The sequence below is a fragment of the Brachionichthys hirsutus genome, chromosome 16, assembly GCF_040956055.1.
Source record: "Brachionichthys hirsutus isolate HB-005 chromosome 16, CSIRO-AGI_Bhir_v1, whole genome shotgun sequence".
Classification (NCBI taxonomy): Eukaryota; Metazoa; Chordata; class Actinopteri; order Lophiiformes; family Brachionichthyidae; genus Brachionichthys; species Brachionichthys hirsutus.
Genome location: NC_090912.1, coordinates 2,843,728 through 2,861,946, shown reverse-complemented (window position 1 = coordinate 2,861,946; position 18,219 = coordinate 2,843,728). Strand labels below are relative to the sequence as shown.

Here is an 18,219-nt window from a genome sequence, read left to right as displayed (position 1 = left end):
TTTGACGCAGCCTGAGTCTTTGACAAAATGGGATTTACGTGCAACGCCCTTGACATATCGAGCCAATCAGAATCAGAGTAGGGCTTACGGTGGCGTCGCCATAGTAGGATTCTAAATTTCGTTTCTCTTTGCTGTCGTTCGGGTAGCGATAGTTCGTCTGAAAATACATGCGTAGGCGAGAGGGGAAGTGCGTTCACAACGAAGCTCGACTTTTAATCTCTCTGCGTGTTGAATTTTTTATGAAGAACCGTAAGAAGCTCGCCATTAAAAGGTAAGATGTGCAATTGTCGCACGCTAACTTTAGAGCTATTATGACATATGTCATATTCTGAAATAATGTAAAAATAAATAAATACGGAAATACATCTCACCTTACAAAGGCGCACGGTGTCGCTTTAAAGTTGCTATTAAGCTCGTGTTTACAAAGGCCTCAGTGTTACGTCATTCCATCCATGTGACTGAATAGCATAAACATATACTGTGATTTAAACCGTGTGTGTGTGTGTGTGTGTGTGTGTGTGTGTGTGTGTGTGTGTGTGTGTGTGTGTGTGTGCGTGTGTGTGTGTGTGTGTGTGTGTGTGCGTGCGCGTGTGCGTGTGCGTGTGCGTGACAGATTTGGCTGTTCACATCATGTCTAGAAGTGGGTGGTTCACCCGTTCAAGCCCACGGCCATTTCCGGGCCTGTCTGAGCCTCCCCAGGGTCAGGGCATCCATGTTTACCTGTTCTGGACAAAGGAGGGCGAAAGACATCTGACCCACGCCAGTGGAGAAATCACAGCAGAGGAGCTGTGCATCTCAGCAGCGAAGGCTGTGGGTACGTGGACGGGTTAGGACGGTCGAGCGTCCACCCAGACCTGCAGCAGGAAGCGTTCGGAACGACTTGCACGCTCCTGTCGACGCCAAAAGTGGATCCCATGCTATGTCGAAACGCAATCTTGTGCTATAATTATTGAATCGCTGCACGCACAAGGAGGAGCCGAGATTAATTTGTTTTTAAACTCTGATCTTCCTCATTCCAAATCAAGAGAAAAAAATAACCCAACATAATTCCTTGGCTACGGGATCCTCCCTCCAGCAGGTTTATTTATTTTCTGCCAGTGGCACGTTGTTAACCAGCTCCTGTGTTTAATCTCCCACATCTGGTTAACAACCTGTATTTTTATTTTTAGTGGGCCTGTTGTATTTTATATGATGTTGACATTTTTTTTTCGAACAAGCTGTATCTCACATTTTCTAAACAATAGAAAGAAATACCTATAATTTGCTTCCATACCTTAATTTGGATCATAGTACTACAGTAGTAGATTAGTTTTGCTTGTGGTGGTGCATAATGTTATTGTTTATTCCCCAGGGATAATCCCCCTGTGCCATGTGTTGTTTGCTCTGTACAACCCAACATCATGCTACTGGTACAGTCCAAACCATGTGTTTACTCCAGAGGATAACTCGAGCCTTGTTCTTCACTACTGTATGAGGTTAGTTGCTGTCCTCTATATAAGCACATTGAGAGAAACACATCTGCATGTCCACATCAGTTGATTTGGTGTTTTTGTACCCAGGTATTACTTTCGGAATTGGCATGGGTTGAATGACAACGAGCCAAGTGTCATGCGTTATGCTGTCGGATCGAGATCAGATCGGGAGGGTTCTCCTCTGCTTGAAATCATATCCTTAGAGTACTTGTTCTCCCAGGTCAGTGTGTAATGGAGTCATGCCCATTAAATGTCTATTAAATGAATCCAAATGTTCTCATGTTTTTATTTGTATTTTTATCTCTTGTGTCTCTGATAGGCTAAATATGAATTTGTGAATGAGGTAATGCGGATGGAAGACATTGAGTCAGAGGAGGAGCTCAGTCGCTTCAAAAATGAGAGTTTGGGGATGGCCATACTTCACCTGTCGCACCAGGCGATGCAAACGGGCTGTAGCTTACAAGATGTTGCCAAAAAGATCAGGTGATTATTCTGGAAGGGGGGGGGGGGGCAGTCCAGATGCATGCAAAGCTAAAATCATGAAATCTGTTCTAACAATAAAACAGTCTAATTAAAATTAAGGAGTTTCCTGCTTGACAATATTTTCTGCTGCTGTGATAATTCAGTTTCTCCTCACCGACGATCCTTCTAACCACTGGTTCCAGGAAACACTCAAATCTTGTTTGCTTGTTTTTTCCTCAGCTTTTTACAATGCATTCCAAAGTCGTTTGCCAAACACATCTCCAAAGGCAACTTCTTCACAAAAATAAGGATCCGGCGAGTGTTTGCGGACTTCGTGCAGACCTTCCAGCAGCACACTATGGATACAGGGCGGCTGGGCACAAATCAAATCATGTACAAGTACATCTCTACTCTGGAACACTTGGCACCGGGCTTCGGTGAAGAGATCTTCCCTGTATCCCACCTGGAACTGAGAGAGGACGGGGATGGAAGTAGCTCTTATTTCAACACCAATGATGCACAGGGTGTCTTGAAAGACGGCTTCAGAGCTCCTGCAACACATGAAATAAGGGTGACCGGCGTCAAGGGGATTCAGTGGAGGAAACTGTCCACTCAGAAGGTTTGTCAGAAGTCATTTGCGATCATCTAATTCCATACATGCTGTGTGTCCTGCTGATTTGTTCTTCTCACCTAGGCGCAGGCGAACTCTTACTTCAGGAATGACTCTCTGAACCACATGAAGAGAACCAAACAACAGTCCGGCCAGACCAATGGAAATGCTGCCGATAATAAGTGGACACCCTTCTGCGATTTCCCGGAAATAACTCACATAGCCATCGCCGGAGCTAATGTGTGCATTAGCACTCAGGACAATCACTGCATGGTGAGAGTGCTCAAGTCTGAAAATGCAAAACATTAATTGAATCAGTGAATGTATCTCTGCATTAGTCATCGGATCATTCAGTCTGGAAAACACTGAACATGCATGTGTGGTAAAGGTTCTAAATTATTCTCTTTAAGAGCGCCGGGTTTCTGTTACGCTGCAGGCATGTATATTATGGTCTGTATGTGGGAGTTCTTGATTGTAAGCTGGTGGCGTCTCTGTATGTGCATGTAGGAGGTTCAGATGAACTCCAGCCAAGAGGCCCGTTCCTTCATCTCCCTCCTTGATGGATACTACCGGCTGACTGCAGACGCCCACCACTATCTTTGCCATGAAGTGGCCCCCCCACGGGTAGTGCTGAGTGAAGCAAATGGACTGCATGGACCTATGAGGTGAGCCTTCTCCTCTTTACATGTTAAAAACACACTGAGTTGTGGAAGAACCCCGTATCACAGATCTGGTGTGATTACAGTGAAGATTTTGTGCAGCTGAAGCTGAAGAAGGATGCAGCAGAGGAGGGCGTTTTCTTTTTACGTTGGAGTGCCCTTGAATATCGCCACATCATCCTTGCAGTCCTCAACAAAAATGGGGTAAGTCATCACCTGGATGCTTCAGCAGAACTTGCCGCAGTGCAGTGGTTTTGAACATTTTCACATGCTACGTCTACGTAGAATGGATCGACTTCGAGCCACAAGCAATTTCGGATTCAGCACAAGGGTTCCATGTTTGTTCTGGAGGGCTGGGACCAAGAATTCGCCAGCGTGAAGGAGCTCACAGACAGCCTGAAAAACTTTTCACTCAAGTCCGGTTCAGACAGCTTCACCATCAAAAAATGCTGTTTGCCAAGACAAGCAGGTTTGTGTTTATCAGCTCTTTCTGGTGTGTTTTGCTGTTTTTCCATTGTAATTTGAATTTACACTCTGATATTTAATTCCTTACTTGGGTTTTTTGTGTGTTGTAGAAATATCTAACCTGCTGGTAATGAGGCAAGGCATCGATCGGCGCGCTCGCACATGCTCCGTGTCGATGAACAAGACCCAGTTGCGCTTCCATCAGATCAAGGACAGAGAGCTGATACAGGTGATGAGGCCACGCATGAGGAATCTAACGTAGGATCTATTCTAGCCCTGAGACTGAGGAGTTGGCGCTGTGCTTATGAGCAGGAACATCACCTGGGGCGTGGAACCAGAACCAGCATTTATTCGGGACGCTTGCTGGTGCGAGGCGGAGCGGACGGTGATGAGAGCGAGGAGTTCAACAACAACAACTTAGCCAAACGCAAGGGGATCAAAGTGGTTCTCAAGATTCTAGACCAAAGCCACAAAGATATTGCACTTGTAAGTAAAGTGATCATTGCATTAAGGGCAAACGCATCTTCAGTTTATTCTGAACTCCTCTGCGTTTTCCTTAGGCCTTTTTTGAAACTGCAAGCCTCATGAGCCAGGTGTCCCATAGCCACCTGGTGTTTGTGCATGGCGTGTCAGTCAAAGGGTCTGAAAGTAGGTGCAGTAAAACTCATCTGTACAGAATCACTTATCCTGCATGACTTCCTCGTGTGCCACTTCCCCATCACATATATGATATATGCAAAGTCAAAGGCACAACATTTTACCGACATGACATTTTGTTTGTTTTTGCCATTACCAGAGTCAGGATCTCTGACATTTTTCTGTTTTCACAGACATCATGGTTGAAGAGTTTGTGGAGTTCGGACCTTTGGATGTTTTCCTTCGCAAAGAAAAGGCCTCAGTGTCTCCTCTGTGGAAATTTATCGTCGCAAAACAACTCGCCAGCGCCCTCAATTATCTTGTGAGCGCAAGCACCACTTTGTTTTTGTGTGCCATATACTACAATTGAATAATAATAAATAAAAAAAATTGCTTCAAATGGCCAGCAGAATGAAACGATAGTGAAGCAAACTCCAGAGTGTGAATTTCTCCTAACTAGCTGCTTATCAAACGTATTTCAATAACATGAAAATATAATATAAGTATTGCTTTTCTATTTATTTATATTTTGTAGGAAAGCAAGAGGCTGGTTCATGGAAATGTCTGCGCTAAGAACATTCTGGTGGCGAGGCGTGGTCTGGAGCACGGGACCACCCCCTTTGTCAAGCTGAGCGACCCAGGGTTTGCCCTGAGTGTTCTTTCACGGGAAGGTCAGAGTTTGATTGAAACCGTTACCCAACCCCATTTGATATGAAAACCACACAACTGAGCCGTTAATCTGCCGTCGTTCATTTTGTGCACATTCACCCTTATTTGTTTTTATCAGGTTCAAGATACCAGACACAGAAACCACAACGCGTCATCTGTTTCCTGTTGTCTTGCTATTTCATCTCATACTGTGTCAGTTAATAAAGTCTGAGAGAGATGAAAGCCTGAAATGTTTTTGCATTGAATGTACTTAAAAAAAAAAAGAAAGAAATCGTGTTGTAGGCTGAAGAGCATTTTATTGATCAGTTTATGTAAAATATCAGGAACAATTTTCAAGATGACTTCATTTCAAATTCTTCTTTTACAAAGATGGTGGCTTGACTCCTGGGCCTTGTAGTTATTATTATTACAGAGCACAAAGTTTAACCACAGCAACCAGTGACAACGCATTTCTGACTATCCCTATCCTGCTCGGCAGAGCGTCTTGAGCGCATCCCATGGATTGCCCCCGAGTGCGTCGATAGTGGCGCATCCGTCTGTAACTCTTCTGACCAGTGGAGCTTCGGCATCACGCTACTCGAGATCTGTAACAACGGCGATCTCCCCATGGGTGGCAGCACATTGCCCGAGGTAATCTTATTTATTCATGAGCCCACAGACTGCTCCTTCCTGCTTTCATCCATCTGACTTCTACTTGTAATCGCACCCTTTTGCTCCCAAACAGAAGGAGCGCTTTTATCAACAACAGGGCCGTCTCGCTGAACCATCCTCTCAGGAACTGGCCAGCTTCATCAGCATGTGCTTGACCTATGAGCCCGTCGAGCGGCCCTCGTTCCGCACCATCCTCAGAAAGCTTACGGAAATCATGATCACGAGTACGTTTTCACAAATGCGTCTTAATTTTTCTTTTTCTTTTCTAGCTGCATTAATAATGGTTTCCCCCCCTGACAGATCCTGATATATCTCCAAGTGAAACGCTTCCTCGAGCAGACCCTAGCTTGTTCCACAAACGCTACCTGAAAGAGATACGGGTTTTGGGAGAGGTGAGTTCTAGCGCTGCATAATAGGTAGCCTTTAGCCTATTTCTTTCGGGCTATACAATAATGCAATTCTCTTTTTTGTGTGTCTCCAGGGTCACTTTGGAAAAGTGACCCTCTTCTTATATGACCCAGCCAATGATGGGACAGGAGAGCATGTGGCTGTGAAGGCTCTGATACAAGAGAATGGTAATGTGGAGAGCTGGATAAAGGAGATCGAGATCCTGAAGTCTCTTTACCACAGGAACATTGTCAAGTACAAAGGCTGTTGTCCTGATCTGGGTGAGTCCTCTGCTGTCATTTGTCTGCTTCAAATAACTTCCTTGAAAAATATGTCAAAATATAATTACTGCGTGTTCAAAAGATGGGATCAATGCGCCTATTTTTAGCTTCCAAATCTGAGTGGATGAGTCAGAACTGATGTCTGAGCTCTGATGTTCCTCTGTAAATATTAAGTGCAACACTTATTATGTTAGATGTCAAAATGTTTTGGCTTTAAACACAGCCCCTCAGAACCAGAATAGGCAGCAGGTCATTTTTGTTTTTTAAAATATGATGTGAAGAGGAAGATTAAAATCACTGTTGCGTTGTCAAAATTTCAGGGGGACAAGTGGTGCAGCTGATAATGGAGTACTTTCCTCTCGGGAGTCTGCGAGAGTACCTCCCCAGTCGAAAGCTGGGTGTGCCCCAGTGCCTTCTGTTTGCTCAACAGATCTGTCAGGTGGGTTTAGAGGCTTTGCAGTTTGTGCCAATCATCTGCATTTCAGTCCTCCTAGGATTGTGTACAAAATATCAGGTTAAATTCTCCATCCTTCAGAACGAGTTGTGTGAAAACGTCCACACTCTTGTTCTTGCCTCAAGTACGTAATACATCACTTAATGGCATATGTTCTTTTTCTATTTATTGCCATGAATTAATTATGTTTCATTTAAATATTTCATTGCATCAGTGCTCTATTGTACTGTGTTTTCTCTCATCAATACGCCTCAGGAAAACATCCATCAGGAAACACAATCCCTGAGCACGGTGTTGCTTTCTACATCAGGAACATTCTGATTTTTTTCAAACCAATGAGTTTATAATTTAATTTTAGTATTGTCTGTGACATTTACCATTTTAAAGTGAACATAGAATTCTCATTTCACTCCCTCTTGTTCAGTTTATCCATGCATGTCTTCATTTGTTATATATTTTATATATACTGTACTTTATTCAGACAAATGGACAATTTTACTAAATACAATGTTTAAGGTGGCAACATGTTCCATTAAAGGGTATGGAGTACTTGCACTCAAAGCGATACATCCATCGAGATCTTGCTGCCCGTAATGTCCTGGTGGAAAATGAAGGTTTGGTTAAGATCGGAGACTTTGGCCTGACCAAATACATCCCTGAAGGCGAGATCTACTATCGTGTCCGAGAGCACGGGGACAGTCCGGTGTACTGGTGAGTTCATGCAGGACCCGACAGATATTCAAGGCTTTGTTCTGTGTCTTTAGCCACTAAACTGTATTTTGGTACTTCCTAGGTATGCAATTGAGTGCTTGAAGGAGAGTAAATTTTCATTTGCCTCTGACGTTTGGTCCTTCGGAGTTACTCTGTATGAGATTCTGACCCGCTGTGACCGTCGCCAAGACCCTCCAAACGTACGTCATTACTCTCCTGTAGCAAGTTTAAACCTCCACCTTTTTTGTTACTCTGAAACCATGCAAATAAAGTTTGATTCACACACGATTTACTCTTTATTTGTAGAAGTTCATTGAAATGATGAAGCTAACCGAGAGAGAGGTGACAGTGATGGAACTCATAAAACTGTTGGAGAGACATCTGCGACTGCCTTGTCCCAGAGAATGTCCCCACGAGGTTACGTTGCATGCAGAAAAGAGCTTTTTTTTGGTGTTAATGTTGGTGGTATTTTGATATTTTAATGAGTACTTTTCTCCAACAGGTAAGGATGCTAATGGAGCAGTGTTGGTCTCCAGAGCCTAAACAACGGCCAACATTCGGCTCCCTGATCGAAAGGTTTGAAGCTGTCCGCCGAACATACGACTGGCAATTCAACACAAACTGTTCTTTGATCTCTAGATCTACTTGTCTAGATGTTCCAATTTTGCCAATGAGGTAAACGTATATTACAGCAATGCCTGCTGCCCCCATTTACACAAGTGTCTTTGTACAGTAAGTTTCTTTTTGATAAAAGCACATTCTATCCTCCTGTATGTGGCATTAACAAAATGGTGAACTCAATTTGTATTTTTTGTTTGTTTTCTATTGTATATTGATTGTCTATCCTATTGTCTTTGGGGAAAAAATCTGGATTTGTGTGGATCGCAGTGAGTTAAGAGTTACTGCAAGATTGTGATCTTGCCATGTTTCATTTTATGTTTACTTTTCACCGTTTTTTGTGTGTGTTATCTTTGACTTTCATTTTGTATAAAGAAAAAGAAATGCATACGGATTCTATTAACCCATTACACCTTTCAATAAAGATGGGAACAGTGCTCATTTGAAAAAATAAATAAATACACAGTATTTGAAAGGCTTGGCGTCACCATTAGTCTGTGTTGCCAAACAACCGATGGGCAGCACAGTTTGGGTGAAATAATTCCCTCTGCTAACACTGAGCAAAATAGAATAGACTCAATCCCCCATTGTGTTATCCACATGAACCCCTCTACATTTTTTTAATTATCTGTGAAACAACCAGGTTGTGAGCCCTACATCTATTTTCCATGAGAACCCACTGAACCCGAAGGATGTACTTTACTTTAAAATTATAACTAATCTTGGTGCAGAGTCAAAATCAATAAGTGAATGCTGCTCAGACATTGGACTGGGGTAAATTAAATGGGCAGTCACATGGTCTGCTTCCTATAGCCGTGGTGTATCTGCATGAAGAACCCAGCCTGACCTCTGCACTCAGAAAGATTAGACATCCTGTCTCCTAACTGGAATGTAAAGGCCCAGGGAGGACAAGTCATTTACCACAGCTCAGTTATTTTTGCACAAATAAACAGGCTTTTTGTGTCTCCGTTGTGTAGAGTAGAAAGGTCTGATGTGTTGGCTGTTCTTGCATAAAGTCAAGGGCATTTTAGAGAGAAAGACTGTTGAGAAACTGGAGAAATGCACCATTGTGTTTCAATTTTTAGTTAAAAATCAATGTAGGTATGAACATTACTGGATATTATCTAAATGTCTCATTCCTGTGTAGTCATTCAATTATTATTCTTGTCATTTCCATGTTTCAAAGACTGTTAACCTGTACTAATAATTATTATAGTTCAATTATGCAATTTTAAACGTTTGTATTCATCACTGGGGCAAAAAAAATAAAAAATATCCTTCAGGAAAAGCCATAAATTGTTTTCTTTCTCGTGTTTATCTCTCTCCCCGCTGAACGTGCGGCGTTCACAGCGCATTGGCCCCGCCCCATCATCCTTCGTCATCTGAAAGCGTCCGCCGCTCGTCCAATCAGGAGCGGTGCTGGGACCACGCGTGTATTGTTTAAATTGCTCAAATCTGACCGAGTTTCCAGACCGACCAAACTTCCACCAGACCAGAGTGATGGCGGCCGCCGCGCCTGTTAGCCCATCTGTCAGAGACGAAGGCAAGGAGCGAGGTCTCGCGTTCCCCTCTCAGCAGTTCCACGAAAGGCCCGACCTCGGTGCGCACGGAGACCGCCGGCGCCCCAAACCCGAGTCCGGTGACGAGGCCTCGGCTTCGGAACGCGAGTCTCGACGGAGGCTCGATGAGGACTTGGCGTCGCTGAGCCCAGAAGAGATAGAAAGTCGCTTGGAAAGAACTCGACGAGAGTTTTACAACCGGCGAAAAATTATCATAAAGAATCTGCCTTCCGATGTGAATAACCAGGTAAATTGGGTGATTTATTGATTGATTGGGTTTTGCTAATGTTAGCTTAACTCCAGTGTGTCTGCCGTGCTACGCGTGTTCACCATTGAGACTCGTTTTCGTTTATAAACTTTGCACTGCTTCGCTTTTTTTATTTTTATTTTTACTTAAATTGACGGACAACCTCTTGACACCTTGCGCACCGAATTTAATAGTGTTTTGGTTCGTTGCTACATTTCAGGCAGCGCGTTGGCCATCAATAGCTGTCATTGTGGCCTGCGTGACCTGCGTGACCTGCGGGGTCCGGGCCTTCAATGTAAATATCGGGTGACTTTAGCAGCACGTTAATACAACTCGGGCCTTCCGGGCCTAAGTATCGGTGCTTGTTCTCCGTACGCGGGGTTAGAGGCGCCCTGGACCTTTCCACCACCCTCTGTTGTTAGTTGTCAAACAGCAACAGCAGGCGATGCCATTTTTTTTTTTTTTTTTTGGAACGTGCGTGACTCGTTGGAAGCTGCGGGCCTGCGGGCGGTACCATTGTCTACATAGGATGGGGGGGGGCTTGGAATTCGAGATTTTAGCTGCAATATGACAAAAGATGGAAGGTGAGAAGACAAAACGTTTCAGAAAGCGCTCGACCACATGACCTTTCGTTTGTGACTGGTCGAACTTCTCCAATAACAATGGCTGTCGTTCACCTCTGACCCCTCACGGCACGTTCCTCATTCAGAGTCCTTCACTGCACATAGAGTTAACGCCACAATTGAGTAATCCATAATCATATGATGCCTAAATGTACCTCCATTGAGATTTTGTAAAACAATGTTGAATTCAAATGTCTGATTATTTACAGGAGATCCATCAGCTGTTGGGAAGCTACGACTTGAAGTACTGCTTTGTAGACAAATACAAGGGCACAGGTTGGTCTGGCTGTCGTCAATTAATGTTCAGATTAAAGGAATTAAATGAGGAATAGTATACCATGAATGTATGTTGAATGACAGTAAACAGGTTTTGAGAGGCGCAAAAAGAAAAAATCTCGTCTACCTTTAGTTCTCCAGAGAAGTTTAGAGGAACCGTTTATACTTCAAAAATAGTCTTTGCAATTTGACTACCTTGCACAGTTTAGGAGTGCAATTAAATTACGGTTCACTTTTTAAAACGCGTTCGGCCATCTAATTTTATGATTTAAATGATCAGCAGTTGGTGTGTATGTAGCTTTATCACTGCCAAAGATCGTTCTAGTCTAACGGTAAAACCTTTTATCCCATCAAATGTTAGTTCCGAGTCAAACAGCCCCGGGGGGGTCTCTGAACCGATTGTCGCCTTTCCTCTGTCGTCTCCAACCGCAGCGTTTGTGACGCTGCTGAATGGAGAGCAGGCGCAGCGCGCCATCAAGGAGTTCCACCAGCACGCGCTGCGGGAACGGGAGATCTCCGTGCAGCTGCAGCCGACGGATGCCCTGCTCTGCATCGCCAACCTGCCGTGCGCTTTCACCCATCAGCAGTTTGAGGAGCTGGTGCGTCCCTTCGGTAACCTGGAGCGCTGCTTCCTGGTGTACAGCGCCTCCACGGGGCATTCTAAGGGCTACGGGTTCGTGGAGTACATGAAGAAGGACTCTGCAGCCAGGGCCAAGTCCGAGCTGCTGGGGAAGCAACTGGGATCCCGCATGCTGTATGTTCACTGGACCGAGGCGGGCTCCCTCACGTACCCGATGCTGCACGCTAAATGTCTGTGCGTGGACCACCTTCACCAGAGCCTCCTGACTGCCCAAGACCTCCGCAACGCCCTGGCCGACACCCACGCGCCGCTCTTCTGCCAGGTTGAAATCATCACACATGAATGTACAGCCTCTCGATGTTTCAGAAGGGCGTGGTTACCCTGAATCCTATTTTACACCAAAAAGCAGGGAGTGGGATTCCTCTTCAGAGCTGCATCTTGGAGACATTATTGAAATAATATGATTGGAAGCTTTTTTTATTGATCCAATTTGGATTTATTTCATAAATAATTCATGGTAGAGTAACCTTCACGTAAGACTAGAGTGAAAGTGGTCATTAGCGTGATTTTTAACTTTGATTTTGACGTCAATGCTTCCTCCCAGCTGTGGTTGGTTGTCCAAACAGCTGTAATTTACTGTTGATCAGATCAACCAATCGTGTAAGGGCTCTTTGATGATCGAGGTTTTGTGCAGCCTTCTGAAGACTTGTTGTTGAGGTGATTTTGTGTATTAATATTCCATATTTGGTCTTTCAGTGCATTCTATTTTTGCCCCCCCCCCCCCCTCATTTCCCTTTGGCTATAAGCCTTTTGTAGCTGAGGGCAATGGTGGTTTCTATGGCGATGACACCCCCAGGTGGTGTCATTCAGAAGGCTTTTCTGGAATGAGCGCCTGGCGTCCTTTTTAGCAACGGGGCGCATGGGAGCAGGTTTCTGCTGGGACCAGGGTTTTTAGGATTGTGATTTGTGACGGTGTTTTTTTTTTGGATCAGGATTTGATAAGGTTAATTTTTCTGCTAGTTTTAACAAAATACAGCCGGCCTGATTATGAAACCTTAAAGTCTGATGTTATCAAAACACCTTTTTAAGAGGAAAGGGGAATAAATTCAAGATGAATACTGCTTTCCCATTAAATTGTCTCTTTAGAGTTGATCTGGAAGTTTCCTGATTTTAGAAATGTCTTTGAATGCTTTAACATTTGCAAACTATTCCGTTATGAGGGAACCAGGTCCTGCACCTGCTCGCAGCGCTGAAGCGGATCTGCTTTTGCAAATGTGCTTCTCTCTATTCTCTTTGCATCGGAAACGATCTGAGATCTGAAGAGCTTCGTTTTGGTTTCTACCTCTCTACAGTTGGCCCAGGGACAAGACGGAAGCTTTCGCCGCTTCGCGGTGCTGGAGTTTGCCACGGCTGAAATGGCCGAGCAGGCCCAGAGACTCACTAATGGCAGTCTCCTGGGGGGGACGCACATCAGGGTGTCCTTCTGTGCACCCGGCCCTCCTGGAAGAAGCATGCTGGCCGCTCTGATTGCTGCCCAAACCACGGTATCTGACTCAAACTGACCTTTCGCAGGGTAGTCATCGAGTTGGTCCTTGATGGTGTGCTGAGCGTCTGTCTTGTGACCCCCCTTCCCTTTCAAGGCCGTGAACAGGGGCAAAGGTCTCCTTCCTGACCCCACGGCCATGCAGATACTGACGGGCCTCAGTAACCCTGCCGCGCTCACGATGCTGCTCAACCCACTGTCGCAGGGACACAAACAAGGCGAGGACTCTCAGAATTGAGACTGTGTAGTATTTATTTTAGTGCTGTGGATCCTGATGTTGTTTGTATGCAGGCCTCCTTGGTGCGGCCCCCACAATGCCTCTGCTGGGCAACCCAGCGCTCTCAGCCGCCTTACTCCAAATGCTCCTTCAGAACCAGGCCAAGGCCCAGCAGGTACCGCTACCTCTTTACCTCTGAGTCCGTTTGCTCTATTCCACCCAACTCATTCACTTTTTGTCCATCCGCTATCTGCTCTTTACCTCTGCACCATTAGCAAGCCTTTCTGGGAAGCCATCTTCTTTGGGCTCAAGTGCTGCACAATAAAGAAACCCCTCTTGTGGCTTGTGTGAGTGATCCTGGTGTTTGTGTGTGTGTGTGAGGTTGGAGTGAAGCTAGATGGTTCCTGCTCTTTTTTTTAATTTTTTTATGAGACCGGTGATGGAAAATGCAATGCTTGAATAGGTAAGCTCCCTCTAGCAAAGTGCAAGGTTTGTTTTTTGTTTTTGTGTGTTTGTGTGCGGTGTACTTTTGAGTGGTGCTGAGTAATGAGGTAGGAGTACTACAGTGTGCAAAAACGGTGTAAATACCCATTTCTGAAAGGACACAATTTCAAAGGATGAGTTGCCTCCTGTTATGCGTGCCACTGCATTTGAGTTCTTTTATTTGCTGCTCAAGTAGCCACCCTACTCGGTTCTGCCGTGACCTTGACCTCTGCTCCCTGTTCGCCAACAGGCAGGACTCGTCGGAGAGAATCCTCTGGCCGCTCTGCCGGTCCAGCAGGGAGCTCATCTGCTCGGAGACCTGCCCCAAGGTTTGGCTCCAGCCGCCACGCCTTGGCCCATTCAACCATTTAGCTTTGCTAATTCGTGGCGCTAATCATCTGACTCTCTCCTTGTTAATCAATTAATTCTGCTGACATGATTTGTATGGATGAATCTGTGTAGTGAAACTACAGGTGCACAACTTTACACTCGTTTACTGTTAAAGGAAAATAAATGATCAATGAAACTTTATTCTGTGGTTTAAGTATAATAAACGTGAGCTAAAGAGAACTTTGATCATGTCTCGATCTCTTGCTCCAAGGTGGTGTAGTTCCTGGTCTGGATCCGCTAAAGCCAGCGCCACTGGGCAGAGGCTTGGCGAGGGACCGGGATTCCCCCCCAGCAGCATGCACCTTCCCCCAGACTTCCCCATCTGCTCTGCAGGGAGTCTCCATGCCCCTGATGGGTAGCATGAGGAGGGCGGATGGTCTCACAGCACAAGGGGTGAGGTCCCGTGTAATGACAGTGACGTTCCTGCCTCCTTTTCACTAACGGTCATCCTGCCTTTGTCTAAATTATTATTTTTTTCTTTTCCCCACACGTGTGTGTGTGTGCGCCCCCCCCCCCCCTGTCAGGTTTCCATACTTGAAGATCCCCCCAAAGACCTTCCGCAGGCCGCCTTCCATGATACGTTTCATTCTGGTGAATTTTTGCACGATGTGTGGTTCTGAGTTTCCGACCTTACCTTTATCACTTCAGATATTCAGGTAAATATATTTAAGCATGTAATGACTGACACCCCCTGCCCCGCCCCGCCCCACTCCCCAGGAGGAAGCTGCAGGCCTCACCCCTACAGGAAGAGACCAAACCCTACCAACCAGAGCATACAGCTGAATTATAACGTGCGCTACCAGGATTCCTACAGCCCAGAATATCCTCGGCTACATCAGGTAGCCACTAGCTATAGGTTTTCATTCCTGTCGACTTCTGCTGCTCATTCTGTGAAGTTTGCGCTGTAATCTGATTGGATGCCCATCTGGTGATCTCCCCAGGATCCTCTGGCACACCTGTATGACCAGCAGGACAGTCTGGATGACGGGGCCATGGCTGGATTTGGCCAGCAGGTACTTATCTGTTATTTTATTTTTTTAATACACCAGGATCACGTTTGAACTTCTGTTCGCTCCAATGCTAACGCAACCTAACTCGTTTGTCTCTGAAGCCCTCTTGTCGATCGGACTACAGTGAGCAGTTTCCCCACTTTAGCTTCCCCCCCAGCCCGCCCCTGTCCTACTTCAGCTCGGGGTCCGAGGCGTCCGGGGATGGTAGCCTCTTGACCGGCCAGCTGAACAGGGTAAGGCCTCGAGCTTTTCGGACCTTCTTTCAGACGTGAACCTCTGTAGTTCAGTTCAGTCCTCTTGTGCCGGGGGGAGCTTGAGCCCGAGTCGAGGTCAGGGTCTTGGTTGTTTGTCCTCAGGCTGTGGGAATGCCTCCTGTGAGCCACACTGCGGACTACCCCCCAGGCCTATGGAATGTTATGAAGGCAGGTTTAACACTTCATTTAACGTCACGCCTCATCTTTTGTTTTTTAGATGAACCTTGATTACATTTTTTTCAATCCACTGTAGACCCCCATTGGCGGCCACAAGCGTGTGTTCTCCCACCTTATCCCATCTCCGGAGCCCAGCCCCGTGGGCGGCTACGTGGGCCAGCATTCCCAGGGTCTCGGTGGCCATTACGCAGACTCCTACCTTAAGCGAAAGCGTACTTTCTAGACGCAGCTGGGATGCTCCTTGCGGTTTGAGTGCCAGTTCATCAGCCAGCAGAGAAAGGCACCTCTTCCAATAAGCCTGAGCCTGGCGGTCCATGGATTTGTCCGTGCACTCTTATGAGTAACCCCTGGAGGGCGCTAAGGAGCGCAGCTTGCTGCTACGTGAACAGTTGTGTCACTCTATGGAACATCTTGGTCTTTTTTTTTCCTTTTTCTGCTTGTGTGTAAATATGATTTTAGTGTGTTGTAAATTAAGTTTTTACTTTTTTTTTTTTATCTGACTGAATTTCCTGTTGAGAAACTTGTACAGTGAGAAAACATGGTTGATTAGCAAATGAAGTGTTTTCTCTTCAGTGTTTTTATTCCCGTGTTGCGTGTGGTGCATCAGCAAAGCCGTTTTCAAGGCAGCTGCTTTGTATTTGACATCTCGCTAAAGTAATGCTGGGCTGCAATTTCAGGCAAAGGGACTTTGATGACTTTAAATCGAAGGCGCTATCTGTTAGTGGCTCTCTTAAAAAGTTCAGTGTTGTTAAATGAGATGGTGTTAGAGGTTTTAGTTCCACAGGGTTGCCTCCTTTTTCTGTATGTTTCCGGAACAGGCCTCCCCTCATTGGTCAACATCCGGCTTTCCATCCACCAATGACAGCTGTCTGTGTATTAGTACGGTGAAGCTTTTGACCATTCAAGACTTGACTGTCCATGTTTGTCCTCATCCACACCCTCCATCTTGGTCTATTCTCTACACCGGTTGTTGGGCGACTCACTTTTGAGGGTACAGGTCACAATTCTTAAATTCTCACCTCTACAAGACGCCATTTTCAGATCGCGTTCTCTCACTTATGCCCATCGGTTGAATATTTTCTGTTTTTATCAGTTCTTTGTAAAATTTTAATGTCTTGAAGTCCGAACACACACCCCAGTGACTGAGTTTCACGGGCAGGGCTATGGACGCGTGTCATCCAAGCTTCCCAGCTTGACATGTTACAGTAACATAAAAAAAAAAAAACTCAGTGAGAGTCCTGACTCGTGAGTTGAATTAGTTTCTGCAGCTGCGAGGATGGTCATGACTTGTGTCCAAAGATTTCCATTAATGGTGGGCATTAAGTCTGGGGAGGGGGTATTAATGGAAGCTCGTGGCAGGGGACTGGCTGTCCCTGTGTTTTTTTTTTTTTTAATTATCTGTTTGACAGTGATTGTGAAAACCCATTACCTCTGACTTCTGCTAGGAGATGCAGCTACACACGAGCCTTAAGTGTTTTCTGTGACACCAACCTGCCCTGTGTTGCCCTCCATCTAGCACTTCTGTATCATTTGCTGTGTAAATAGTTAATTTTGCTCATTTTGAGTCTAACACTTGTGTTTCCTTTAATCATGCCTGCCTCCGGTCTGGTGTGCTTGAATGAATTCGCTGCTTTGTATTTTTCGTTGGCGCCACAGCAGACCCAGAGAGACGGCGGCGCTGTATGGCCGCCGCCCATTTTGAGCTGATCCCATCTGTGCCATCGAGGGCGTCTCTGTACGTGTCTAATGTGAGCGAGTAAATGTTATTTAAACTCAAGCTGTTTAAGTCGTCATTTGTTTTTCTATTTTACCTCTGAACCTTTTTCTTGGGTCATGCTGAACTTAACTCTGTAAAGACGTGACTCTTCCACGCTAAGATATCAAGTTGTTTGTGGCATTGGACAAATATCTGAAGTTCCTGAATCTGCCCCCCCCTTTTGGATTTATATTTTTTAATCTGGATCTGCTCCAGAAATGAAACTGGATCAGGAAAAGTCTTGATCCGTTTTTAGTTGAGGCTTAAAGTCACCCCACAAAACCAAAGCTTAAAAGTGTGCCATTTCATTACACACAGCAACTCGATGAATAAAAATATTGACATCTGCAGCATGCAAAATGTGGGTAGATTCCCCATTTGGAGTTTTAAGATTCTGATCCGTTCTCGAATCTGTCTGGATTATCCAATCTCAAGTTTTACCTCGAAACATTTTAAAAATCCATCTCCAACTTTAAGCAGGCAAAACAACAGGCAACCGGAAAGCAAACGCGGGTCTCCCTCAGTTAATCACGACTGGATGCACAGCCAGATGTTTTGGTTCACTGGGGGTAACCACCCACGTAAATACTGCTTTAGCACACGTGCAGGCAAGCCCTCAGGAACGGCAGACAAAATGCATTAAAGTAAGCAAAAGGGAGAAAACTTTCACATCTGATAAGAGCCCTGGTCGTAAATGCCTCAATTTGTCGCATATTACGGGGGGGGAATTATTCTAATAAATGTAAACAATTTCTGTATTGGTGTTTCGTGACGTGCATGCGTAATGCCTCATTATGTGCCAAATCTCCCAACCTTTCTGCGGCTCCGTTGGTGCGTTATTGCCGTGAATGTGACCTGTGTGAATGCTAAGCAGGTTACGGCTGGGAGGATGATTTGTGCTCCCTGAATGAATAATTATGAAATGATAAATTTGGTTATCGGCTTTGAAAGCTGAAAATGGGTAACTCGAGAATCTCTGGAAGAAATGTGAGTGAAAACATGCGTTTTATACTGATAAGACTAAACGGA

General features: G+C 45.2%; 2 protein-coding genes across 2 annotated transcripts; both read left to right on the top strand.

Annotated features, from left to right (window-relative positions):
* Nucleotides 1-135: 135 nt before the first annotated feature.
* On the top strand, nt 136-9,363 carry tyk2 (tyrosine kinase 2). The gene is made up of 24 exons (XM_068749803.1): nt 136-271; nt 614-814; nt 1,352-1,475; nt 1,560-1,692; nt 1,792-1,955; nt 2,175-2,553; nt 2,629-2,817; nt 3,052-3,209; nt 3,290-3,407; nt 3,489-3,672; nt 3,779-3,897; nt 3,981-4,154; nt 4,229-4,316; nt 4,499-4,626; nt 4,840-4,975; nt 5,452-5,603; nt 5,698-5,848; nt 5,925-6,016; nt 6,106-6,292; nt 6,613-6,731; nt 7,285-7,457; nt 7,540-7,657; nt 7,764-7,874; nt 7,960-9,363. Exons 2-24 carry the CDS (start codon nt 631-633, stop codon nt 8,134-8,136), a joined length of 3,558 nt encoding a protein of 1,185 aa, XP_068605904.1. The 5' UTR covers nt 136-271; nt 614-630; the 3' UTR covers nt 8,137-9,363.
* Nucleotides 9,364-9,575: 212 nt separating this feature from the next.
* On the top strand, nt 9,576-15,657 carry raver1 (ribonucleoprotein, PTB-binding 1). Its single transcript, XM_068750206.1, has 15 exons — nt 9,576-9,881; nt 10,714-10,780; nt 11,213-11,682; nt 12,713-12,904; nt 13,001-13,121; nt 13,195-13,295; nt 13,396-13,467; nt 13,854-13,932; nt 14,205-14,386; nt 14,518-14,584; nt 14,711-14,832; nt 14,935-15,006; nt 15,105-15,236; nt 15,360-15,425; nt 15,511-15,657. Exons 1-15 carry the CDS (start codon nt 9,576-9,578, stop codon nt 15,655-15,657), a joined length of 2,196 nt encoding a protein of 731 aa, XP_068606307.1.
* Nucleotides 15,658-18,219: the final 2,562 nt, after the last annotated feature.